The 27,855-nt window shown below is 47.8% G+C and overlaps 1 protein-coding gene across 1 annotated transcript in view; it reads right to left on the minus strand.

Moving 5' to 3' along the window:
* The window catches only part of LOC147672480 (CREB-binding protein-like), a 307,545-nt gene that overhangs the window by 233,593 nt on the left and 46,097 nt on the right, over positions 1-27,855 (minus strand). Inside the window, exon 2 of the mRNA XM_086948007.1 lies at positions 17,636-17,878. Within this exon, the coding sequence (XP_086804133.1) occupies positions 17,636-17,878 (243 nt within the window). The remainder of the gene's footprint in view (positions 1-17,635; positions 17,879-27,855) is intronic.

The raw sequence follows: 27,855 nt of genomic DNA on the forward strand, positions 1-27,855 counted from the left end.
AAGCCCCCACTCATTTTGCGACCTGTGTCCTTTTTAGGTTTCGCCTCGCCGAAGGCTGCGCTCTGCGCAGCTTTTCGGTGCAGGCGAAATCTAATGTTAGAACAGTGTGGCTTGGAATCTGCCCCTCTGTTCCATTGGCTAGCTCCATAAATGAAGGCTAGCCATTGGAACAGAGATCTGTCCGTCATGGCTGGACCAGATTCGTGGGCGTTCCCGCGATTTCTTCCCTCTGCAACGTCATGCGGCCGTGGGCGGGGTTTATTTTATTTTGTCTTGCAGAAATGACGGGGTGTTTTAACTCAGACAGCCTCCCTTGCGCGGAGTATGATGTCGGACGAGCTGCAGACGGACAAGCTGCTTTAAAGCGAGGCTACGTGGAGCAGACATTCAAAATCAGTATATCCACTACAATAAACACATATGTGTCTCTGTCTCCATAGCAGGATGTTTTACTGTTCCCGTCACTTTAGCTAACCATGTACTGTATAATGGAGCCAGTGCTGGTCTCCAATTAACATTGGCACCGACAGCAGTGGGACCCCAATAACCCCAAGTCAAGCTGCCTGCTGTTTTACTCCCTTTTTCACTAAGACTTGTCCACTAAGACTTGCCTCATCAACTTTGCAATAAGAAGTGACAAACGATTTAAACATGTTTGAGTTTAATTCACCATGCGTTTGTAATACATGTACTTTAATTCCATGTAGAGTAAAAAAGGAACATTCCCTGATTGGTTAAACTCTACATCTAAATCGAACATCCTGGGTGTGCACTAAGCTGCACAGGGACTTTGACAGGGCAGCCTGGGAGGAGAGACCTCTCCTCTTTCTCTCCTCCCTTTTCTTCCCTTCTCCCCCACCTCCCTCTCCCTCTTCTCACCTCTCTCCTCCCCATCCTCTTTTCCCCTCTCTCTCTCACGCTGCATGCAGCCTCTGTCTCTCCACATAAGCACACTCCAGGCAGTCCCCTCTCCTCGGTATTAGATATAATTGAGTGCAGAGTGTGAGTGCAGAGTGCAAAGTGAGTGTGCAAAGTAGTGAGTGAGCAGAGTAGTGAGTGCAGAGTGGAGAGTGACTAGGGAGTGGAGAGTGACTAGGGAGTGGAGAGTGACGAGGGAGTGGAGAGTGACGAGGGAGTGGAGAGTGACGAGGGAGTGGAGAGTGACGAGGGAGTGGAGAGTGACGAGGGAGTGGAGAGTGACGAGGGAGTGCAGAGTGACGAGGGAGTGGAGAGTGACGAGGGAGTGCAGAGTGACGAGGGAGTGGAGAGTGACGAGGGAGTGCAGAGTGCATAGGGAGTGCAGAGTGACGAGGGAGTGCAGAGTGCATAGGGAGTACAGAGTGCATAGGGAGTGCAGAGTGCATAGGGAGTGCAGAGTGCATAGGGAGTGCAGAGTGCATAGGGAGTGCAGAGTGCATAGGGAGTGCAGAGTGCATAGGGGGTGCAGAGTGCATAGGGGGTGCAGAGTGCATAGGGGGTGCAGAGTGCATAGGGGGTGCAGAGTGCATAGGGGGTGCAGAGTGCATAGGGGGTGCAGAGTGCATAGGGGGTGCAGAGTGCATAGGGGGTGCAGAGTGCATAGGGGGTGCAGAGTGCATAGGGGGTGCAGAGTGCATAGGGGGTGCAGAGTGCATAGGGAGTGCAGAGTGCATAGGGGGTGCAGAGTGCATAGGGGGTGCAGAGTGCATAGGGGGTGCAGAGTGCATAGGGGGTGCAGAGTGCATAGGGGGTGCAGAGTGCATAGGGGGTGCAGAGTGCATAGGGGGTGCAGAGTGCATAGGGGGTGCAGAGTGCATAGGGGGTGCGGGAGTGCAGAGTGCATAGGGGGTGCAGAGTGCATAGGGGGTGCAGAGTGCATAGGGGGTGCAGAGTGCATAGGGGGTGCAGAGTGCATAGGGGGTGCAGAGTGCATAGGGGGTGCAGAGTGCATAGGGGGTGCAGAGTGCATAGGGGGTGCAGAGTGCATAGGGGGTGCAGAGTGCATAGGGGGTGCAGAGTGCATAGGGGGTGCAGAGTGCATAGGGGGTGCAGAGTGCATAGGGGGTGCAGAGTGCATAGGGGGTGCAGAGTGCATAGGGAGTGCAGAGTGCATAGGGGGTGCAGAGTGCATAGGGGGTGCAGAGTGCATAGGGGGTGCAGAGTGCATAGGGGGTGCAGAGTGCATAGGGGGTGCAGAGTGCATAGGGGGTGCAGAGTGCATAGGGGGTGCAGAGTGCATAGGGGGTGCAGAGTGCATAGGGGGTGCAGAGTGCATAGGGAGTGCAGAGTGCATAGGGAGTGCAGAGTGCAGAGTGCATAGGGAGTGCAGAGTGCATAGGGAGTGCAGAGTGCATAGGGAGTGCAGAGTGCATAGGGAGTGCAGAGTGCATAGGGAGTGCAGAGTGCATAGGGAGTGCAGAGTGCATAGGGAGTGCAGAGTGCATAGGGAGTGCAGAGTGCATAGGGAGTGCAGAGTGCATAGGGAGTGCAGAGTGCATAGGGAGTGCAGAGTGCATAGGGAGTGCAGAGTGCATAGGGAGTGCAGAGTGCAGAGTGCAGAGTGCCTAGGGAGTGCTAGAGAGTGCAGAGTGAGTAGGGAGTTCTAGGGAGTGCTAGAGAGTGCAGAGTGAGTAGGGTGTTCTAGGGAGTGCTAGAGTGCAGAGTGAGTAAGGAGTGCTAGGGAGTGCTAGAGAGTGCAGAGTGACTGCAGAGATTAAGCTAATGGCAATGTAAATGACAATGCCATTTATTTATCTGTTTTCAAAACCAACACATAAATACAAATTTTGTCATTTACAATGCCAATAACTAACTTTTCCAAAGGCGAAACCATTGCATTGTAAATGCTTGTTCATCTTTTCTTGGGCTGCGTCTACCTGAGGTCTGATAAGGTGTTCTTTGTCAAACGGGAAGTGTAAGATTGCATGCTGTACCTCGGACTTGAATACTGAGACACAAAGCCATGCGTGTCTACACAATAGAATGCTAGTATTCGTCTCCCTAGCAGCGGTATTAGCTACATCTAAAGTACGCTTTATGTAGTTGTTGGTTATATCTTCACCTTAATTTACAATTTTCTGCCCTCTTTTTTGTGTTCCTCTGGAAGGTACGGGAGGAGCCCCTCCATTTCATCCCAATGAGCCCTGTCCTATCTAGTTAACAGAGCCTGGCTATTAGCTATGTGCCAATGATTAGATGCTTGAGCCGATAACCATTTTCCAGAAGCACCTACCAATTTAGATTCCTTGTACGGACGTGGCACCTCTCCTGAGGTTTGGGAGTTGGCCCTTTCCTTGTATTAGAGACGAATAGGAAGTTAGGGGTTAACTGATCTCGAATATATATAGGATCTGATGGGGCAGCCTTATATTTTTTGTCAATACGGGGTGTTCTAACTCCCGCCTTGACAGGGTCCTTAAAAATGTCATCTATGTGGCATACCAAGCCTTTTAGGAGGGGAAGGTATTGCATTTCCCTTTAAAGGTTAAGAGTTTCAATAAATGAGTCCTCTTCTATTGTATCTTTAAGCAAGGGAACTTGATGGTAAGCTGCTACTCTTGCTATGAGATCTTGATATGAAAAAGCATCAAGTGGTGATGCTGTGTGGGAAAGAGATCAGTGTCTGTATCCCCTTGAGGATCGGCATCATAATTATCCCAGGCATCCCCTGGGTGCATTTCTTGTGATATATCCTCATCATCATCTATTACAGGTGAGTGAGGAGATATGTTACCTGACTCAGATGGTGTTGGTGAGTGAGGTCGCAGAGTGGATGGTGTTGTTGCAGTCTGAACGTGCAAAGGGTTTGTGGCAACATCTCTTCTTTTTCTTTGGAAGTTAGAGGACCACCTAAAGCCTCCTGGAAAGTTAAATGTTTCTTTGAATACTGGGTTTTTGCAGGCTAAAGTACGATTTTCTCAGTTCCAGGTTGAAATCTGGAGCATTTTTTGCTTTATGTCGAGTGTTTCATGCATGACATCAAGGATCCGCTCCGGTGGAGTCTTCAATCTAAAAGCAAATCACTTCTGTGGAGGGAGCTACGACTTAGGCAGAGCTACTGTCTGATGCGAAATAACCAGTTTTTGTTTCGATGCAGATACAGAAGATCAAGGCGGCCTAGGCCCAGATGTGGAAGAGGTGGAGGGCCCCTGATGTAGACTGACTTCAGAGCAAAGGGTGGGGCTTCCGATTCAAAATTTCTGTGCAGGCCATGGCTTTTTTGCAGCGGCAGACCGTGAACAGTTTTATCGGTTGAGACCAATTTGCACTTTGGATCAGGGGTAGTAGTACTCACTGGCCAATGCTTTTGTGCCGGATCAGATTGAAACTTCAAAACAGAATTGTAAAAAGAAAGTGATATCCTCTTGTGCCAGTGAAGCTTCCTCGTCTTCGTGTTGCCGACCAAAGATGTCTGGAACATCGTCCGCTTGCCTGCTCTTTATTTCTTACCATAGAGTTCGTTGACCTCTAAGGGTCTTTATTGATCGAAAGATTTGCAGGCCTCACAGGCATCTTCTCAATGATCTGGCGAGAGGCATAGGTAGCAAACAAAGTATTGGTCGCTATGAGGGTACTTAGAATGGCACTCTGGACAAATGTAGAACAGAGGTAGTTCCATCAGCAGTTCATTCTCTGAAGAACGCTGAAATGGAGAAAGGGGCACGCCAGGACATGGCCCATAGGCCACGAGAGCGAGCCAAAGACCCTCTACGCACATGTGTGAGCCCTCAGACCCAACTAACTATGCTATCGAGACAACACTGTCGAGTGGAGCTCTATACAAGAACCAATAAATTGTTCGACGGAGTCTCGGTGCGCGAGAGAACAGCTGAAGCAACCAGCCGTGAAAAAAATGAATCTAAAGATGGCGTCAATGACCATGCGCAGGATTACCAAGAGGAGGAGTCACACAACCTTGTGACTCGAAGAAAACATATTGGAACAAAAACAACTTGTAATCATCAGAGTCCAACACTAGTTGGCGGACTTATGCAAAGCATGTGTATCGACAGCACACATGCTTTGAACAGTAGTTCATTTACCACACCATTTAGTAGTTGAATTACATTTTACCTTGCTCTCTTGAAAATATTGTTTTTGTAGGCTGCCCGCAAATATGAAAGTACTACGAATTTGCTAAACCTCCAGGATGTTGCATAATACTGCAATAATAAAACATACTAAATGAGAAAGTGTGCAATACGTACACACAGATATGCACACTTACTTTTACATAAAGCTGAAAATGGTCAGTTAGATTTAGCCGAGCTACATAATTTACTCAAGCAACCAGAGTAAACAAAAAAGAAAATAGGAGTATGGCACATCTCTCTCGACAGCTTATCTGAATTCATCCAACTGTACTTTCAACCTAATCCATAGATTCATGCCAATAAGTTCACCAGGAAATATTTATTGGCAAGAAAACATTCATATCAAACAAAATTAAACGTTACACTTTCGCTCCAAGCCAGATCAAAATTAATGCTTGGAATACAAAGATTTCAATAACAGTAGGAGCTTAATCTTTATTGTTCCAAGGACACACTCAAGTGACTCCATCGAACCTCAGGGTTAAAGAACGATAGAATGCATGGGGCTTGACCAGCGGCATCTACACTTCTACCTTGATGGCTTAATTGGGAGTAGGATTCAAACCAACAAGACAGAAAAACCCTTATGAGAAATATTTAAGCAAAAGTCCCATTGAAATCGGGATCCCAAGTTCTGAATCAAAGAACAAAGGTGGTACATCAGGGGGTAACAAGAGGTGCCTTTATGGGCAGCATGCATCATTCCTGGTGATAGGGTTTGTGCTTCTAGGCAGCATGAACACTAAGTAGCACCTTGATGAAAGTACAAGTGCGCCAAATTATTATTTTTTTAAAGCTGGCGGGATCATTAAAATGGTAGTGCTGCACCATGAGCAATCTTTGTTAATATTGATTGGTAAAAGTACTTCGAAACATCCATCAGAAGAAAATGTTGAGGGCCGCTAAGGCTCCGGTTTTCCTTTATCTGACAACACATTTGAACACTAAAACCATGCTTTCTACCGAAGGAAACAGTGCGATAACTAATCTACTGATTTAACCAAAAGCATTCACTAGTTTACCTACTGAGGAACATTTTCTGAAAACCATACCTAACTTTCCCATTCAACCATATGCGAATACTGTATTGTGTACCTTAAAGCAAGAATTCAATGTCAGGCAAAGATCCACAAGACAGCACAACTCTGTAGAAGAATCTAGGATGCTAAGAATTATTGACAGGAATCATTTGTTTTGTGGCAAGGTTTTGCCCTGAGCAAATAGAAAGGAAAATGCTACTTACCACTATGCATCTGTTCTTGGCGTGTAGAGCTGCAGAGTTGCACACTGTGCATAGACCGCCACCTAGTGTTTGGCCCGGATGTTTGCAGTTTGTTGTTGTCCTGAAAAGTTCTTTGGAAGTCCTTAGGACCACATTGCGCATGGGCTCCATCCCCAGATTGTTTTTCGCCATGAGGGAAATGATGGAGCTTTGCAAGAAAAAGGAAGGATGCCCATGTCATTTTTATTAGGTCTCGCCTGTCGATGCGCATCGAGCAAGCGAGACTATGGGGGCTTATCCACTCTTTGTCCAACTTGCAAGGAATCGTGGCGATTCCTTGCAGGGCCCGTGACTTTTAAGCTCAATGCGCATGCGCATTGAGCTTAAAAGCGCGTGCACATGCCCCCAGTAGCCTGCCTTGCCTACTCTCCCGCCCCCTCACTTCTTGATTGCACGGCCGCTAGGCCGTGCCTCCCCTACTCTCCTCCTCCTACTCTCCTCGCCGTCTGTTCCCGCACTCCTCCCACACCCCCGCTCCGCCCCCTCCCCTGCCTGCCATGTCGCATCGCATTTCTCCTCCCCCCTCCCCCCAGCGCACAACGACGCACCATGAGGGCACAACGAACAATGCCATACACAATCTATAACTTTATGACCCTCTGTGTAATAACGCGAATACAATGAAATCTACGAACAAGTAAACTTGCTACATTTTTTTTGTTTGGTCGGTTATTTCTGGGCTCAGAAATCTCCACAGGAACTTAACTCAACCACCTGGGCGCCCTTCTTGACAACGGAGAACACTCACCGCACTCTTAGCGGCCACGCTGTGAAGAACGCAAGAGCGGTTGGTGCCCGCAAAGTGGAAGTCCTGAAATCAGCAGTGAGAACATATGGGAAACTGCAGCGCTGGTGACAAGGCCAGGCGCAGGAAAAATCAACCAGTGGCGTTAACACGCAGAAGGTGACGCGCAGACGATTTAGTTACAGTCCGGATGGTTCTCGACACCCGAGCGCACCACAAAAAGATGCTTGGGCAGGAAACGAAACCTAGCCACAACCTGCTCGCAAATATAGCAAGCAGACGGCAGAATCGGAGTTCGCATTTTTTCCCTCAGTTCGACAAGTAACTGACTGATAGTTATCCTGAATGATAAACCACATTCTCCTGCCAATCTCACGACAAGTGTTTTTTCAAGGAACCGACCGGATATGTTTCGCGTATTCGACCTCCATTTACAGCATTAATAGTTTTGCAATTGCAATTCAGAGCACAACAGACTTGCCAAGACAAACCTATGACAGGACCGGAGCAATAATTATTCCTTTCTTTTTCCTGTGCCTTCATTAAGTAGCAAGTAAACGCATGCCATAAAGAACTACAATTCCCAAGAAAATCGGGAGTAACAAATTGAAACGTGACATCTAGCAACCAATCAACGTCCTATTGAGACCTATTGGCAACCCTTCACCCTCAACCTCTCACTCACCCTCACTCACCCTCACTCACCCTCACTCACCCTCACTCACCCTCACTCACCCTCACTCACCCTCACTCACCCTCACTCACCCTCACTCACCCTCACTCACCCTCAACTCCTCACCCTCAACTCCTCACCCTCAACTCCTCACCCTCAACTCCTCACCCTCAACTCCTCACCCTCAACTCCTCACCCTCAACTCCTCACCCTCAACTCCTCACCCTCAACTCCTCACCCTCAACTCCTCACCCTCAACTCCTCACCCTCAACTCCTCACCCTCAACTCCTCACCCTCAACTCCTCACCCTCAACTCCTCACCCTCAACTCCTCACCCTCAACTCCTCACCCTCAACTCCTCACCCTCAACTCCTCACCCTCAACTCCTCACCCTCAACTCCTCACCCTCAACTCCTCACCCTCAACTCCTCACCCTCAACTCCTCACCCTCAACTCCTCACCCTCAACTCCTCACCCTCAACTCCTCACCCTCAACTCCTCACCCTCAACTCCTCACCCTCAACTCCTCACCCTCAACTCCTCACCCTCAACTCCTCACCCTCAACTCCTCACCCTCAACTCCTCACCCTCAACTCCTCACCCTCAACTCCTCACCCTCAACTCCTCACCCTCAACTCCTCACCCTCAACTCCTCACCCTCAACTCCTCACCCTCAACTCCTCACCCTCAACTCCTCACCCTCAACTCCTCACCCTCAACTCCTCACCCTCAACTCCTCACCCTCAACTCCTCACCCTCAACTCCTCACCCTCAACTCCTCACCCTCAACTCCTCACCCTCAACTCCTCACCCTCAACTCCTCACCCTCAACTCCTCACCCTCAACTCCTCACCCTCAACTCCTCACCCTCAACTCCTCACCCTCAACTCCTCACCCTCAACTCCTCACCCTCAACTCCTCACCCTCAACTCCTCACCCTCAACTCCTCACCCTCAACTCCTCACCCTCAACTCCTCACCCTCAACTCCTCACCCTCAACTCCTCACCCTCAACTCCTCACCCTCACCCTCACTCACCCTCACTCACCCTCACCCACACTCACCCTCCCTCAACCCCTCACCCTCACTCACCCTCAACCCCTCACCCTCAAACCTTCACCCTCAACCCCTCACTCACCCTCACTCTCACTCACCCTCAACCCCTCACCCTAACTCACCCTCACCCTCAACACCTCACTCACCCTCACCCTCACTCACCCTCAACACCTCAACCTCAACCCCTCACCCTCACTCACCCTCACTCACCCTCACTCTCACTCACCCGCAACCCCTCACCCTCACTCACCCTCAACCCCTCACCCTCACTCACCCTCACCCACCCTCACCCTCACCCACCCTCACCCTCACCCTCACTCACCCTCAACCCCTCACCCTCACACAGTGCAATAGGTCTCAGACCATTTCAGTTAGAGCTTTAAGAAATGTTTATGGCTTTTTTTATTTGTAATTCTTTAGCATTGGCTACAGGAAACAAAAATGCTAAACATTTACAAAAAAAACCCATAAACAATTCTAAAAGCACTAACTCTAATGGTGCGAGACCTATTGCATTTCCAATGCTTGTCTAATTAAGATAATACTGGAAAAGACAAGGGTAGCCAGGGAGGCGGGTGGGCGTGTGCAACTCTGCAGCTCTACACGACAAGAACAGATGCACACTGGTAAGTAGCATTTTCCGTTCGAGGCATATGAGCTGCAGATTGCACACTGTGCATAGATTGTATAGCAGTACCCACTCTTAACAGCGACCACCCCTATCTGTTGCAGTAGTTTGGAATAATGTTTTGAGAACAGCCTGGCCAACATTAGCTTGTTGCTTGGTTTGCACATCTACACAATAGTGTTTTGTGAATGTGTGCGGTGTAGACCATATAGCTGCTCTGCAGATGTCATCTAGGGAAATGTTCCCTAAAAATGCCATTGAAGCCCCTATTTTTTTTGTAGAGTGGGCTTTAGAGGGAACCGATAACGTACGTTTAGGTTTGTGGTAACAAATCTGTATGCATTTGACAATCCATCTAGCTATTCCAGATTTTGAAATGGGATTATCCTTATGTGGTGGTGAGAAAGACACAAAGTTGTTTGGTCTCACGAAAGGGTTGTGTTCTCTCAATGTAGTACAGCAATGCTCTTTTGACATCTAATGTGTGAATAACTCTTTCTGGTACTGTTTGTGGTTGCGAGAAGAAAACGGGCAGTTCCACAGATTGATTGAGATGGAAGGGAGAAATTACTTTGGGTAAGAATTTTGGATTAGTACGCAGAACTACCTTATTGTGATGCATTTGCAAGAAGGGTTCGTGAATGGTTAGTGCTTGTAGTTCACTAACTCCGCAGAGAGGTAATAGCTACTAGGAACGCAACTTTCCAAGTTAAAAATTGTAGTTCGCATTTGTGTAAGGGTTCGAAGGGAGGTCCCATTAACCGTGTGAGAACAACGTTTAAATTCACATAGGTGAAGGGGGTACTCTGGGAGGAATTATTCTTTTAAGGCCTTCCATAAAGGCTTTAATGGCTTGCACTCTGAATAGAAATAGATGTTTGTTTTGCAGATATGCTGCTATTGCAGCAAGATGTAGTCTCATAGACGTATAGGCTTAGTTGCATCGTTGGAGACGCAGTAAGTATCCTATGATGTGTGAATAGACACATCTAGGGGATTAAAATTGTTGTGTGACAATATATTACAAAAAGTTTCCACTTGGCTGCATAACATGCCCTAGTGGATGGACGTCTAGCTTCTTTTATGACATTCATGCAGTCTGGAGGAAGGTTCAAATATCCAAATTTTAAGATTTCAGGAGCCAGATCGCAAGGTTGAGTAGAGCTGGGTCCGGGTGTCTGATCTCCCCACGGTTCTGTATTAAGAGGTGTGGAGACAGGTGTAATAAATTTTGGTGCGGTACTACCGACAGTTGTAGCAGTGTGGTGTACCACGGCTGTCTGGCCTACGTTGGAGCAACTAAGATGAGGGTTAGAGAATGCTGCTATAATTTGCGTACTACTAGTGGCATGAGTGGTAGAGGTGGAAAAGCGTACGCAAATTAGTTTGACCAATTCATCCATATCGCATTGCCTTTAGACAGTGAGTGTGGATATCTGGTGGCGAAGCTTGGGCATTTGGCGTTTGTGGGTTGCAAATAGGTCTATCTGAGGTTGTCCCCACATCTGAAAGAATGGCTGAATAGCTTGCATATGAAGTTCCCATTCGGCGGTCTGTTGTGTTTGACGACTTAACAGATTCGCTATGGTATTTTGTACTCCTGGAACATGTTGGGCTAGAAGGAATACGTTTTGAGGTATAGCCCACCGCCATATGTCCTGTGCTAGTTGAGATAGCTGCAGGGAGTGTGTGTCTCCCTGCTTCTATATGTAATACATGGCTATCATGTCTGTGCGGACTAACACAGCTTTGTTTGATACTTGCTTTTGGAAAGCTTTTAGTGCTAGAAATATTGCTAGTAACTCCAGATGATTGATGGGGAGAACTTTTGTTGCGGTGTCCACCTGCCTTGCATGGTGTGTTGCAGTAGGTGGGCTCCGCATTCAAGACTATCTGAGGAACTGGCTCTAGGAACAGTCGTCTCTTGGAAAGGTTTTTGGTGTTCTACCACTGCAGAGAGTGAGGAATCTGACCGTCTACCAACACTAGCTCCGTCAATTAACCTTGAGCCTGGTTCCATTGACGTGGTAAGCATTCTTGTAGCGAACGCATTTGAAGTCTTGCATGGGGCACTATGAAAATGCAAGAAGCCATCATCCCTATGAGTTGCATGAACACTCTTGCTGGAAGGGAGTGTTGTAGCTGAAACCTTGTTAGAAGGGTTTGCATGCTGGCTATCCTTGCTGGAGAGGGATAAGCTAGTGCTTTTGGGGTGTTTATTGTGGCACCGAGGTACTGTTGTACTTTGGATTGTTGTAGATGGGACTTGGCGTGGTTTATTGTGAACCCCAAGTCGTGAAGCAGTTGTACTGTGACTTGAGTGTGTTCCACACATTGGTTGTATGAGCTGGCTTTTATGAGCCAGTCGTCGAGGTACGGGAAGACATGGATGAGCTGTCTTCATAAGTGCGTTGCCACTACTGTGAAGCACTTGAATACTCTTGGTGCTTTTGTGACTCTGAATGGGAGTACTTTGACTTAATAGTGCTGCCCGTCTATTACAAATATGAGATACTTTCTGTGAGCTTTGTGAATGGGAATGTGGAAGTATGCGTCCTTGAGATCTAGAGTAGCAAGGAAGTAGTTTTGTGACAGAAGCGGAAGGACTTGTTGGAGTGTGACCATGTGAAAATGGTCTGACTGTATATGTTTAGCGGTCTGAGGTCTAGAATAGGCCTTAGAGAGCCGCCCTTTTTTGGGATCAGAAAATATAGAGAGTAAACCCCTTTGTTTTGTTGGTGCAGGGGAACTGGTTCGATTGCACTTTTTTGTAGCGGGGATTCCACTTCTTACTTTTACAGTGCTAGATGTTCTTGTGACATTGGACGCTGTTTGGGTGGTATGTTTGGGGGGTAGATATTAGTTCTAGACAGTAACCTGATGGAATAATTTTTCACACCCACCTGTCTGATGTGATGTTGTTCCAGGCAGGAAGGAATTGTTGCAGTCTTCCCCCCACAGGAGTGGAATGTTGGGGGGGGAAGGGGAGGAACGTCATTGGGTAGAGGTAGAGGCAGAACGGGAGTTGTTGGTTTTGCCTCTGCTGTTGTTGTCGTTACCCCTGTAACCCCCTCTTAGGTAGCCCTTAGTGAATGTGAATTGGCTAGGGGATTTGTAAGAGGTGGAGGGACTTTCGGAGGAGTAGCCTCTAATGTTGCCTCTGTATGATGAGCGACGAAAAGAACGTCTGGGAGCTTGCTGCTCCAAGGCTCCCATAGATTTTGCTGTATCTGTGTCTTTCTTCATCTTTTCTAAAGACACGTCAACAATTGGGCCAAATAAGTGTGTCTCATCAAATGGCTGATTAAGGATGGAGTTTTGTACCTCAGGTTTAAAACCTGAGATACGTAGCCAAGCAGGTCTACGTAGTAGGGTGCTGGTATTAATTGCCCTCGAGGCGGTATCTGCAGCATCTAGGGCATAGCGAATGGAAGTGTTAGAAATATTCTTACCTTCCTGTATAAGTTAATTGGCCCCATTTGTGTATTTGTCAGGTAGATGCTGCATTATGGACTCTAATTCATCATAATGAGCCCGGTCATATCTGGCTAGCAACGCTTGGGTGTTGGCAATGCGCCAGATATTAGCTGCTTGTGGCTCTGTTCTTTAACCTGAGTGTGAGAAGATGGCCCGATATGCAGTGCTCACTATTCTAGTGATCACTATGCATCGGTCCAAACGACACTTATGGTGATTGGTTGTAAGTCAACCTTAGACCAGCTATCCTAGTAGCGTGGATACGAGCAGTCTTCGGGCTAAACTCTAGAGGGCGTGTTAAGCCAGCTGTTATACCATCACATACCCCTTGAACACCAAGTGAAAGGACACCACACAAGTGTTATGAAATAAACAGTGTATTTATTAGAATCACTCAGAAAAGGGGGTGGTGATGAACAGAGTGTCTGAATTAAGCAGACCACTCTTACCCAGTCAAAAGATCAGTGCTTGATCCATCACCGTTTTTTAGCTCACTGCACCATCCCAGCTCAGAACCCCGGAAGCTTGTTTCCTTCCCAGTGTAAGAATTGGCTTGGTAGTTTAGTCTGCCCTGTTCCCATGATGCACTGGGCCAGGGACAGACTGATTTGCATATAGCCAGGTTCTGAGGTGCGAGCTGTCCCACGAAGATTGATGCTGTCGGCGTCGCTGGGCCCAGGATTGGGGCAACAAGCCTTGGCAAATTCAGGGCCACGTGGTGGACCTAAAATGGCGTCTTGAGTGGACCAGGAGGGTCCGGGGTGCTCCTCTTTCAAAAGGGAGCAAGGGTCAGTCTGGAGCAACCAGACCAACAGCGTTGTTGTCGGCCGTCGTCGAGAAGGCCACAAGCCAGCGGGCTAGTGACCAGACAACGTGATGAGCAGCAAAAAGCAGAAGGGCCCCACGCAGATCGTGGAGATGCTGGGAGGCTGAACTTTGATGCTGGAGCTGCTCAGGGTAGGGGCTTCTCGGACCCCAAAGCACTCACCAGAGGATCCCTCGGTGGTCGTGCTGGTTTAGAAATCGTGCAGGTTCTGATGATGGCCGGTCCCTCGAGGTCTCGTCGCACCCACGGATCTCAGCTGAGCTGACGATGTGGGTAGAGGTCAGAGGTGCCAGGGAAGCCGGTTCTCGTCGAGCTGGGCAGTCGGATTCCTGAGGAAGGACGTGCAGCAAACCGCAGAGTTCTTAGATGGTGCCTGCGGATGCAGGGTGACTACTCCTTAGCCACAAGGGAGAAATCTTGAGAAGAGTCTTGAATTTCCTTTCGTAGAAAGTAGTTCTTGATTCAAAGATGATCTAATTTGGAAGGGTCCCCGCTCCTGCCTTTATCCTAAAGAAAGGGGTGGGTACGCGACTAGGTCCTGCCCTAGGGGTGTGACCAGGAAGGGGGGTGGTTACACCCCTCTCCCATGCCGGACTTTCCCCAGGTCAGGGGCTGGGGTGCCCCTGGAACTGGTTCTAGCCGGCAGATGCGTAGTGAGCACCGGGGTGCCACTCCGCAGTCACCTTCCTGTAAAGCCCTGCCTACCCAGGATACACAAAACCCTGTCTGGGATGGTGCGAGCACCGCCCCGGACAGGAAACCCTTTGTCCAAGCTCTCCTCGCTGGAAGGACTCCCAGCAGCAGGAGGTCAGACTCGTGTCTGTGGTGGCAGCATCCATTTTGTGGAGCTGAGGCTTCAGTTAACTTTAACCGGGGTTCACAGTTACGTACATGTCGTGTCCCTCTAGAAGGGTGGAATGGTAACCCCGTCGCCAGCATTGGTGAGGGGTCAGCATCCCGATTCGTATGACACCTTACTCGACATGTCTTTATAACGCGATACCCAAGTTAGCAATATGTGGTACGCGTTATCATGGAACAGCCATTGGGACTTGGCTCCGCAAGCTGCAACCGGGCTCGGCTCGTGCCAGGGCCCAATTCACCCGATTCCACGCACTCTGCCTTCAGGATTGTCAAGGCCTGCCATAGGAGTGACTGATAGGAACTCGGGTGTCCATTTTAGGGTTAGATATAGGTATACTATATCTAAAGCAAAGGGCAAGTACACCACCTTGCCCCAGCTGTCGTGCAGCCAGTTGTGTCAGATTTAGATGGCCATCCAGGGGTGGCATAATACATGCTTCAGCCCCTGGTAGGCCCTGGGTACACCGATGCCCTGAGTGACAGGGTCTGACAAGATGGCCCAGTTCCAATTGGGTAATGCACCTAAGGTACACATGTCAATTTAGTGAGAGAACAGCTAGGCTGTGGGTCTGATTGGCAGGCCCACAGCCAGAGAAAGTCGTAAACCAGTGAAACAAAAGCAAAAAAATCTGGGTGATCATAGGATTGCAGACCCTACTCTCCTACACTGAGGCGTCAAGTAGCTTGGATTCTTTGTCTGGTGGTGAGGCCTCACCTGATGTCTGAGAATTAGAATGTTTACGTGCATTAGACACTACTAAAGAGTCTAATGGTGCTGGACCTTTAATATAGACTGGATCTGTCGGGGCAGCTTTATATTTTTTTCTCAATGTGAGGATTGGGGACCCTAGCCCTGACGGGGTCTTTAAAAACTTCAGTTGCATGTTTGATTACACCCTTAAGCATTGGCAAAATGGCAGTAGCCCTTTGTGTGTTATCAAAAGTGTCTAATAGGAAATCTTTTCTCCACCGCATCTGTGTGTAAGTCCACCCCATGATATTGGACAGCTCTTTGGACTAGTAAGTTAAAACCTATAGTGTCCTCTGGTGGGGAGGGTCTAGAAGGATATATGTCGTCTTGTGGGACATAAGGCACATCAGGGGTGTTGTAATCATCCCATGGATTAGGTGACTGAGGGGAGACTATTGGTCCCTGCTGGGTCATGTGCACCTCCATCTGTGTCATCAGAGTGTGTCTACATCACGCTCTGGATTAGGGGATGGTGTAGGTGAATGGTGAGGTGGAGTAGGTGTAGGAACAGTATGCGGAGGTGGAGGAGAAGGCACCCTTAATGGAGAGGTTGCAATGTCTCTTCGGAGGAGGAGGAGGAGGTGCTGGCGCCTCAAGTGGTCTCTTTTTGGAACTGAGAGTCAATTGGCCAGTCTTAGGATCCATGACAAGAGTTGTTTGGTTAGGATCAGGTGTGAAAAGTTCCTCTGAACAGGGCAGATCCTTTGGTATCTAGGTTGTCTGCTCCGTAGGTTTTTTCAGCACCGAGTCGGTACCTGATTTTGGTTTAGAAGTGTGCCCTTTTGAAATGTCCTTTACCGGAACCCGTTTCTTCGGTTCCGCATGTTTTTTCGGTTCCGAAGCGTGTTCTTGAGCTTTAGGCGTTTTTTTTGTCGGCTCCGAATGCGTTTTCGGCATCGATGAGCCGCTGCCAGTCTTCGGCGCCGTGTGCTTAGGTGTCGGAGCAACGGTCGGCGTGGTTGAAGAAGATGGCTTTTTCTTTGGTGTCAATGTAGGATCTGCACTGTGGATAGGCTGGCTCGAGCCCGAGCTGCCTAAAGGCTTAATGGGCTTCTTTGCCGGGCCCTAAGGTGGGGCGTTGGAAGCAGTCTCTCGGTGTGCACCATGGCCCGAAGGTGATGGTGTGCCCGAAGCCTTTTTAGACTGTGTCGAGGAAGGGTTGGGGTCGATGATCTTACTTACGACCCGTTGAGCTGGAGTGACTTCCTCGAAGTCGAGTCTTCGGCGTTTAAGGAGCTGGTACTCTCTTCGGCGTGCTGGTGTTCTGGCACGTCGACACCCTCTTCGAAGATGTCGTCTGGGATCGAAGCTGACAAGCGAGCCATTGTTCTTCGAGCTCGTCGGTCCCGGATCGTCTTCTTAGAGCGGAAGGAGACACAAGCAGAACAGTATTTGGCCTCGTGCTCCGGTGAGAGGCAAAGGTTGCACACATGTAGGTCGGTGTGGGGAAGCTTCGACCCAAATCGAGGACACTTCTTGAATGGCGTCCTTTCCATGAGCCAGAAAGTAAGGCCTAGGTAGGCCCAAAGGCCTTTGTCGACGACCGGAATCGAAGACTTCGAAGTGGTTAAGAATCACGTTGATGTGGAGCGCAATCAAAACAATACCATCGAACTGGTGAGGATTGCGCGCCGAAGGAAATTCGGTTCCTAACCAGAGCGCTGGAAACCCATCCGAGCCCGTTGGCGGAAAAAAAATAATCTGGGGATGGAGCCGATGCCCATGCACAATGTGGTCCTAAGAAGGAGTCACCTATCTCGTGACTTCCAAAGAACTTTTCAGGACAACAACAAACTGCAAACATCCGGGCCCAACACTAGGTGGCGATCTATGCACAGTGTGCAATCTGCAGCTCATATGCCTCGAACATACATTTACATAAACTGCAATGGAGCAACGCCACTTGCAGTCAATGTATGAAGAAAGAAACATTTGTTGGCAGATAAACAAGTAGTTGCTGGCTAATTGGATATAAACTTATTTGGTCAGAACTAACATTAAATGACTTAGAATACAGAAAATTTATAAAACAAATAGTTATTAAGTCTGAATATTGAATCAACCTCACATGTTCTGAAACTTGTAACCCATAGATTAGATACAAATCTACGAAGAATGAGCTGAATTGTTTGCCAATGCACCAGGGACAGCAATAATAAACTTAAGATCTGACAGGCTGGAATGATCCTTGCTTACCAATACACAGATGTGTTATATCAATGCATTAACAGAAATAGTTCACCATGCGGCCAGCCCATTACCTAGTGAATTCATAGTCCTTATTTGCTGGTGAACCGTAGGTGGTGTTGGTTGCTGGCTCGAAATCTGCGGCGGCAATTGTGTTTGTGGTTGGTTACAGTAAGGCAGCCCCAATGCATCATAAGCTCGCTTCATGGAACCAGCATCTATTGGATTAGGACTATTCAACGAAGGTGCATTTTGCTGCCCAGCAACAGATGGGCCAATTGGATTTGGAATTCCACTATTAGGAGAACCTAAGATAGCTGAACAAAGGTGAAAAGTTCATGTATTAAAACAATAAGAATTATGCCAGAAATATTCAGAGATAATTTGACATGCATTAACAATGAATATGTAAATGTGACAGCTATGGATTGTTACAACATAAGTATAATGACAGCACAGAAACCAAGGACAGACTCTAAAGGCTGCATAATAACTGCTTTCATATAGGGCTTCATTTTACATTTCTGCTATGTTTAAGCACTGTAAATATGTACAAGTATTACCAAATTTAATTATATGGTATTGTATTTGCTTTAACATTTTTATAGCACCTAACTACACCTATGTGAGGCTCTGAAAAGGTTGAAACACTAGTATGCTACAATGTGTAAGGTGAATGATTAAAAAAGTAACTGTTTTGATTCTGTGTGTAGGTGTTTCCGTGTCATAGTTGATGACCACCAAGAACAATTGTTACTTACCTGTAAACAGGTGGTTCTCCAGTATTGGTGTCTTTCATAGATTCACATGCTTGAATATTCCCCGTCGTCGAAGTGGGAGTCCCACGGTACATAAAGATAGCAATAATGCTAATATATATATATATATATATATAAATATATGTAATAACAATACATAATATAAATAGAGATAATACACACTGAAAGACCTCTACAATGGTTCCTCCATAGGAATGCATTATAAAGAGAAAAACTAATTTGTAACATATCAGTGTCATTATGTTAGTTCAAACTGCAGCCAATCAGGCTCAAGCACCCTTTAGAACCTTCTCCTCAGAAGCTCCAGTCCTCAGATTTTCGTAGCACCAAAGTGAAGTAGAGTGCATGAGGAGAAGAGAGTCTCTGAGGGGAGGACGGGTGGATCGCATGTGAATCTATGAAAGACACCAATACTGGAGAACCACCTGTTTACAGGTAAGTAACAATTGTTCTTCCCCAGTATTAGGGGTGTCTTTCATAGATTCACATGCTTGAATAGAATAGATAGCAGTAACCTCCTTAGAGCTGGGATTGCTAAATACATTCTCCAAACTTGAAGACAATAACATACAGCTTAAAAACATATAGCAATCACAGAAAGAAATGGAGGAGGGAACAGAGGCTCACCTCATTTAAAAAGATGACAAAGCACTGCTTGCCCCACTGCGGTATCCGCTTCGTTGATGGCCTCCAAACAGTAATGGCTGGTAAAGGTGTGCCTGCTGGACCATGTCGCTGCTCGGCAAATCTGGTGTAGAGGCACCCCAGCAAACAAAGCGGTGGATGACGCCATCGCTCTCGTCGAATGTGCCTTCACTGAACACTGTAAAGGCTTGCCAGCTTGCTGGTGACAAAAGGATATGGCTGCTGAGAGCCATCTTGCAACTATTTGTTTTGTCAATGAATGTCCCCTCCGCATCCGTCCATATGCTACAAACAGTTGATTGGATTTACGGAAAGGGGTAGTCCTTGAAATGTAAAATTTTTGGCAACGTTTGATGTGTAAAGAATGTAATCGTTGTTCCGCCGGAGATCTTGGATCCGGGAAAAAAGTCTTTAAAAAGACAGGTTCGTTCAAATGGAAATCAGTAGGTACTTTCGGCAAAAAAGAAGGATTGGTACGAAGTGACACTCCATCGGGCTTAAATTACAAATACGGAGGCTTGATCGTGAAAGCTTGAAGATCACTTACACGACGAGAAGATGTTAAGGCCAAAAGTAATGCAACCTTCCAGGTAAGATACTTGATGTCTGCTCTGTGAATTGGCTCAAAAGGAGGCTTCATAAGCTGTGACAACACCACGTTGAGGTGCCATGCCGGAGGAGGGCGCCTAACAGGAGGAAACTTCCTGAAGAGACCTTTAAAGAACTGTCGGATTATTCTGGATGAACAGAGAGACGTTGAACCATCGTGTCGAAAGCGTGAAATAGCTGCTAGAAAACCTCTCAAGGTGGCACGAGAGAGACCAGACTGAGCGAGGCTCAGAAAGAAAGGCAAAAGCTGTTCCGGAGTGGAATTGATTGGATGGATATTGGATGCAGCGCACCAATGACAAAAACGCTTCCATTTTAGCTTGTACGTTTTGATGGTTGATGGAGCTCTAGCAGACGCTAGAATGTCTCTGCATTCTTGGGGCATATCTAAATTTGCAAATTCGACGTATTCAGGTTCCATGCCGATAATTGAAGCGTTGATGGGTCTGGATGGCAAATTTGACCTTCGTATATCGTCAGGAGGTCTGGACGTGGATGCAGATGAATGGGTGTGCATTGGGATAACTGAAGCAGTTCCGAGAACCATGCCTGTCTGGGCCAACGAGGGGCGATCAGTATTAAGTGGCAGGGTTGCCTGCGCATTTTCCACAACGTCCTCGGCACCAACGGGATCGGTGGAAATGCATAAGCAAACAGCCCGTTCCAATCCATGAGGAGGGCATTTCCTCTGGACTCTGGGTGGGGATGCCAGCTTGCGAAGGATCTACACTTTCGATTTACTGGGGTTGCAAGGAGGTCTATCATGGGACGACCCCAACGGCGGAACACCAGGTCTAGAGTCGGCTGATGTATCTCCCACTCGTGAGTGGATGACGTGGACCTGCTCAGAGAATCCGCCAGGATGTTGGATACCCCCAGCAGATGGACCGCCGTTAAAGAAATTTGATGACGAAGAGCCCAGTCCCAAATCCTTTGAGCCAGTCGAGACAATGGCTGAGATCTTGTGCCGCCCTGTTTGTTCATGTAGTGCATGCTGGTGGTTTTTTCTGTCTGAACCAGCACCGACTCCCCCTGCACTACGGGCAAGAATGATCTGAGCGCTAGGAAGATCGCCATCAACTCCAGCCGGTTGATATGCCAGGTTTGTTGTGTCGCCGTCCATTTGCCTTTGATGGAAAGGTCTTGGAGATGAGCGCCCCAACCCTCCATGGACACATCTGTAGTCAACGTCAGATCCGGAGACTGGGCTAGAAACGAAGTTCCTTCGTCCAGATTGGATGGTTGTTCCCACCAAATCAAACTGTTCTTCATGCGGGACGTTACCCTCACCAGGTCATTGAAAGACCCCGACACCTGGCGCCATTGCAGGTCTAATTCTTCCTGTATAGGACGAGTGCGCAACCTGCAATTTGGGATCAGTGCAATACAGGACGATGCTATCCCCAGAAACGACTAACGTCCGCACAGAAACTGACTGCTTTGACCGGATGAGAGAGACCAGACGAACTATCTTTTGGAGACGTTCGAGGGAGATGAAGGCTTTTGACAGGTCCGTGTCTAGAATTGCTCCCAGGAAGTTTCTTCTTTGCAGCAGTGCAAAGTGTGACTTCTCCATATTGATGGTTAACCCCAGTGATTCGAACGTCTGCTGACATAGACGTGTGTCGTGAACCAGCTGTTGAGGAGATTGGGATTTTAGAAGACAATCGTCCAGATAAGGAAAAATCTGAAGACGCAGATGAGCCATGACGGGAGCCAAAACTTTCGTGAAGACACAAGGTGCTGAACGTAGGCCAAAAGGTAGCACCTTGAACTGATAGTGTATTGGACCCACCTTGAACCTCAAGAACTGGCGATGCTGATGGAGCATTGGCACATGAAAATAGGCGTCTTGCAGGTCTATTGTTGTTAGAAAATCTCCGCTGCAGAAAAGTCGCAAGACTTCCGATAACGTCAGCATGCGGAACGATTGTTGTTTTAGGAACAAATTGAGAGCTCTGAAATCCAGAATGGGCCGCCACTCTCCCGTCTTTTTGAGAATGAGGAAAAACCGTGAGTAGAAACCTTTCCCTCGCTGAGATACAGGAACCACTTCGACTGCACCCTTTTCTATCAGAAGACGAACCTGATGTTGTAGTTCCTCGAGATGGGGAGGTGGCAGGCCTGATGGTGGAGAATTTGGAGGAATCTCTGTGAACTCCAAGGCATGACCCCTGTGTACAATGTCTAATACCCATTGGTCCGATGTTATCATAGACCACTGGGAGTAAAACTGCGAGATTCGCCCTCCAACTCTCTGTGGAACTAGAAAGTCATTGACGTTTGTTGTTGGCACCCCTATAGTTAGATTTTCCTCTATAGGGCATTGACTGCTGCTGACGATTGGACTGCTGGTTGGAGTAACGCTGGTTTCCTTGATTGTACTGGCGGTACTGGGACTACCCTCATCGAAAAGTGCTTGAAGATGTGCCTCGTCCACGCGCACCACGAAAAGGCTGCTTTTTTAATTGTAAGGATCCAAGCGACTTTGCTGTATCGGTATCTTTCTTTATCGATTCTAGTGCCTCATCGATGTGAGAGCCGAAGAGAGACTCACCGTCATACGGCATGTCAAGTATCTTCGACTGGACCTCCTGTCGAAACGATGTGGATTTTAGCCAATCCTGACGCCGGAGAGCCGCAGCACTGGCAAGGATACGAAAACCAGTACCCGCAATGTCCACAGCACAGTCAATTATCTCTTCTGATGCCCTCTTGCCATCTTGAAGTATCTGGTGCGCTTCCGCTCTGGATGTCTCCGGAATCAACAAGACTAGCGCAGAAATGTCTGACCACATTTGTCGGTCGAAACGACCTAAAATGGCCAACGCATTTGCGACACGGACTGATGTAGACGCCATGGTTGAAAACTTCTTCCCAATCGCATCCAAACGTCGACCCTCTCTATCCGGTCGAGTAGTGATAGGAGTTGCAGGGTTACGCGCTTGTCGTTGCGCTGCCTGGGTCACCACTGAATCCGGCTTAGGATGAGAGATCAAGCAAGCGGGCAAACCAGTCGGGCCCTATATTTCTTTTCCAGCCGAGGGAGTTGAGCAGGTAAGGAGTTAGGAGCCTGCATGATTTTTATTCCCTCCTTCCACACAAATTCGATAATAGGTATGGTGGGGACCTGTTTGTAAGGCTGGTTCTTAAAGTAATAGAGAAAGCAGTCTTCCTCTCGCTGCGATCTTGGTAATTTGAAGCGGTCTGCCGCCTTATCCATCAATATATGGAAGCTAGCAATGTCAACCGGAGGTGAATCACTGGAGTCGCCCGGCTGAGAGGGCGTTTGCATTCGATAGTCATCGAATTCTGCCATATCCGGGTCTTGGTCATCATCCGTATCCTGGGGAACTTCTCCTTCCTCTCTTTCCGGCTCTGCCTCATCCACCACATCTTGTTGAGAATTAGTGGGGATAGCTTGACGGGGCCTTTCTGGAAAAGCAGTCTGCTTTGAAGGCTGCTGCTGATGTTGAGTAGGCTCCGTTATCTCAGATGTAGCATGGCTCGGAGTACCCTGAGGTGTTGGAGGAAATCTCCTATTGTAATCATCCAGCATATGCTGGAGGTTGGAAAACAGAGATACTGGAAATGCTGCCATTGGAACCTGTACATATTGTTCCTCCTGCTGGTCATCGTCCTCCTCCTCGTCGTCTTCAGAACTTGTGTCCTGACACTTAATAATCAAGTCCGATGGACTGTGGGCATCACCAAAAAATTGTCGTCCGCAATGGACTCTGTTTCCTGGTCATTAGCCAACATCGGTGAGGGAGGCTGGAGAGTAGGAGGTGGCAACTGGAGTGTAGATTCCTGGAAATTGCCCATGGAAGGCTCCGTAATGACTGGAGTACTTGAAGTGTCCAAAGGCACTAGAGGCATAGTGGCGAAAGACCTTGATCCTGAAGTGGATGCTGCGTCTTCCTGCTGCGCTCCAGAATCTAAAGGCAAAGCTGCCGTCGACGTAGCCGTTGCCGTCGATGACTTAGTCGACGTAGATGTTTTACCTGGAGCAGCCGTCGACGATGATGACGTAGACACAGCTGTCGGAGACGGTGATTTTTTAGATGTATTCGTCGACGACGAGTGTCTTGCCACAGCCGTCGACGGAGCCTTTGTCGACGGGAGCTTCGTCGACGAATCCTTGGGTGTTATCTTCTTCGTCGACGAAGCCTTCGTCAACGGGATACAAGTCGTCGACGAGCTGGTCGACGGAGCTTTCATCGTCGACGGGACCTTCGTCGTCGTTGAACTCGTCGACGGGACATGTAGCGTCGACGATTATTTTTTCGTCGACGGAAGCTTCTTCGCCGACGAGATAATAGGGATCGTCGATGAGATTGAGGAGATTGAGGCGCTCGTCGATGTGCAAGCAGTCGACGAGACAATCAACGACGACGAAGAAGCAGACGTCGTCGTCACTGTAATCGTCGACGAAGCCACAGCAGCCAATTTCGTCGTTGGAATGGTCGTCGACGAGCCCGTCGACGACCGCGCTGTCAGAAGTGTAACACTTATAGAGGCTGGAAAAGATGCCTGAGAGCCAGGTCTCGTGGGCGTAGACACAGAAGGTATAGTAGCAGTAGGTTTTACTTGGGCTACAGTTAAGGCCAGCTTTTTCTTCTTCAGAAAAGGAGATGGTAACTCCTGAACACTGCCACGCTTGGAAGCAGCAGTTGAAGGACCTGACTGGAAACTCTCTGCGTCTGACAAAACTGCGTCTTTGTCCTGAAGGCGCTTCAACCACAGAAGAAGACGACCCTCCCTGTCTCAGAGTTTTAGCTGGAAAAGTTCTACAGAACTTGCAGTCAGCCACCTTGTGTTCTGGATATAAACAGTAAATACACTTTTGGTGGGGGTCCTTCTCAAACAAACGCAGTTTCCCACAGGAAGAGCAAGGCCTAAACAAAGACTTCTTACTTGACATATTGAAAAACAACTGAAGTAGAAGAGTTGAATGAAGAAAACTGAGCAGAGCTCAGGGAGACTGTTATGTTATGTTAAATGTATTTTTGAGCGCACAGCTGCCCCAGCGAAGGGGCGTCCTGACGCTATATCAAAAAAAGAACATAACAAGCAAGCAAAGTTGGAAGCTAATAGGGCAGTGGGAAAAGATAAGTTTTCATAGCTTTCCTAAAAGCAAAAAGGTTTTCTAGAGAGCGAATATGGACTGGAAGTGCATTCCACAGTTTGGCGGCTAGCACCATAAACGATCGACCACCCAATCTGCATTTACGAAATCGGGGACCAGATGCCAGACTTTGGCCAGCAGAGCGCAGGCTACGCGAAGGAGTGTAAAGAGTCAGAAGATGCTGAAGGATGGCAGGAGTGTCCGATTTCAAAATTTTAAAAGCAAAGCATAATGCTTTAAATTCGATGCGTCTGATGACTGGCAACCAATGTAATGTAGCAATTGTGCTGCGGGCTGAACAGAACCGTGGGAGGCCTACCAGGGCCCTAGCTGCCGCATTCTGGACCCGTTGAAATCGCAGGACTTCTGCCTGGTTAGCGCCCAGAAGCAGTGCGCTTGCGTAGTCGAGTCTAGATAGTACACTCGCTTGAACCACCATCTGGCGAGTGGGGGCATCGAAAAATTTGAGGATAGGCCTCAACCCACGTAATATGCCGAAGCACATAGATGCCACCTTCTTGGTGTGACATGAGAAGGTAAGTTTGGAGTCCAGCCAAACGCCAAGGTTCTTTAATTCCAACACCGGTTTTAGGGGGGATCCCAACTCCTCAGGCCACCAATTTGCGCCCCACAGATCTGGCTGTTTACCCAGTACCATCACCTCGGTTTTGAGGGCGTTGAGCTGTAAGCAGTTGGCCGTTAGCCAACTGGCAACTGCCCTCAAACCATCCGCAAAGTTGGATGCCAGTTGGTCGGAATCTCCATTAAGGGCCACCGCCAACTGGGTATCATCGGCGTAAGATACCATTGTGAGACCCCATCTCTTCGCAACCTCCGCTAATGGTTGAACATAAAGGTTGAAGAGAGTGGGGCTCAACGCCGACCCCTGCGGGACTCCTTGGGTGATGGCACGGGATTTAGATCTGAATGGTGGTACAACCACCTGAAAGGAGCGTTCCGATAGGAACGACTGAAACCAGTCTAACGCACTGCCTGAAATACCAGCCTCCCTAAGCCTTTGGACAAGAATGGGATGGGATACAGTGTCAAAGGCGGCACTAAGGTCCAAAAGGACCAGTGCCGCCGTTTGACCGGCATCTAGTACAGAGCGGAGATGTTCAACCATATATAGGAGTGCCGTCTCTGTACTGTATCCAGGTCTAAAGCCATTCTGTGTGGGATCCAATAGTTGAGCTGAAGTCAGATGTTTCTATAAAAGATTATTCACATGGGCCTCTGTGATCTTTGCCACCCATGGAAGGAGAGAGATTGGTCGATAGCTCTCCGGCTTCGATGGATCCAGTCCTGGTTTTTTTATAATAGGCATAACACAGGCGGCTTTCCAGGCAGGCGGAACTGAACCGATAGTTAGGGATTGCTCCACAAGATGACGAATGGGAGGAAGGCAGAGGGGCGCTGAGTCCACAAACTGGGCTGGTCTTAAAGGGTCATCTGGCGAGCCAGATTTAACCTTGGTCACCAAGAGGTTAAACTCTGATTCTGATGGTATGGGAAGAGTTGCCAAGCCTAGACAAGTACGAGGTGTTATGATTGTACTATCCAGGTCAACTTTGGGAAAAGAGCGATAGATAGCGCTGACTTTTTCCACAAAGAAGCTGGCCAGACCCTCACAGTGAGCAAGGGAACAGATCTCGTTATTAGGGAGTCTGTTCACTGTGAACTCCTTCAGGACTTTAAAAACCAGCTTGGAAGGGTTGGAGCTTGCCTGAAATTCCCGTGCATAATAATCAGCTCGGGCCCGGCAGACGGCTCTATGGTACACCTTGACCTTCGCCAGGTAGAAAACTTTTAGGTCTTTCTCATATCTCTTCCTCCAAGCTCTTTCGACTCCCTTCACACGACGTGCGGTAGAAAATCTGAGGACTGGAGCTTCTGAGGAGAAGGTTCTAGAGGGTGCTTGAGCCTGATTGGCTGCAGTTTGGACTAACATAATGACACTGATATGTTACAAATGAGTTTTTCTCTTTATAATGCATTCCTATGGAGGAACCATTGTAGAGGTTTTCAGTGTGTATTATCTCTATTTTTATTATGTATTATGTTATTACATATATATATATTAGCATTATTGCTATCTTTATGTACCGTGGGACTCCCACTTCGACGACGGGGAATATTCAAGCATGTGAATCTATGAAAGACACCCCTAATACTGGAGAAGCTGGAGTTATCTTGTTTTGGGATACAGCTTAGTGAGATGGGTGAATTAGAGTAAAAGATAGGTGAGCAGTGTTTGTTTTTTGATACTCTGGCAGCTCTGCAGGACCTTTTATGTATTTCTTATTTTCATAGTCTGCTATGTTGCTTACCACACAGGATTCATTCATTCCGAGATTGCTGTTCATGTTTAAAGTCCTGAACAGGCATAGGTTGGAGGGAAAGAAGGCCAGGAGATCTGCTGGTACAGACTTTGTTAAAATTAGCCCTTAGATGGATTTCAATGTGATAAGTCAAGAAGCAGTCATAGTAGACTGCAGTGGTAGACTAAATTAAAATAATCTGGTATTATGTGGCAGATCTCAGTTATTCCATGCCTGGTCAAATGGTGATAGGTAATTTACAACAGTGGTCTGGGACAGTATTGTGTGATTGACACAATTAGTAGCGGTTCTGTCCTACAGGAGGACTAAGTATGAATTTGCATTACTATATAATATCCAGGCTAGACCCAATCAGCCCTTTGGAACTTAAATGAATACAGAAAGTAGCTAGATTGTTGAACTTGAGCAGTGTGTATTGGAATAACTATTGCACATCTGTGGACTATAGATTGTGCTTAAAGCTTCAATTTTTGTTCAATGCTCTATCTCAGAACCATGGGATGGTGCTGTTATCTGTGAAACAGCCATGTTTTCATCACTCTTTTTTTAGCGCTAAGTGCTCCTGGATGGTACGAATCAAGGACATAGTACGTTCTGGAATTTCTTGGCTTACATTGAGAAAGCGGCACCTTCTATGGATGTCTTATAGTAAGGAAGTATGGCAATGCGTGGTGCAGTGCCCTCTTTTCCTTGTATGGCTCCACTTATCATTGAGGTATCGGGCAATCAAACTCAAAGCATTTTGACATCTTTGAAATGAAGGCTTTGTAATAGTGGGTGGCGATAGACTA

The sequence above is a fragment of the Lissotriton vulgaris genome, unplaced genomic scaffold (genome assembly GCF_964263255.1).
Source record: "Lissotriton vulgaris unplaced genomic scaffold, aLisVul1.2 SCAFFOLD_2147, whole genome shotgun sequence".
NCBI lineage: Eukaryota > Metazoa > Chordata > Amphibia > Caudata > Salamandridae > Lissotriton > Lissotriton vulgaris.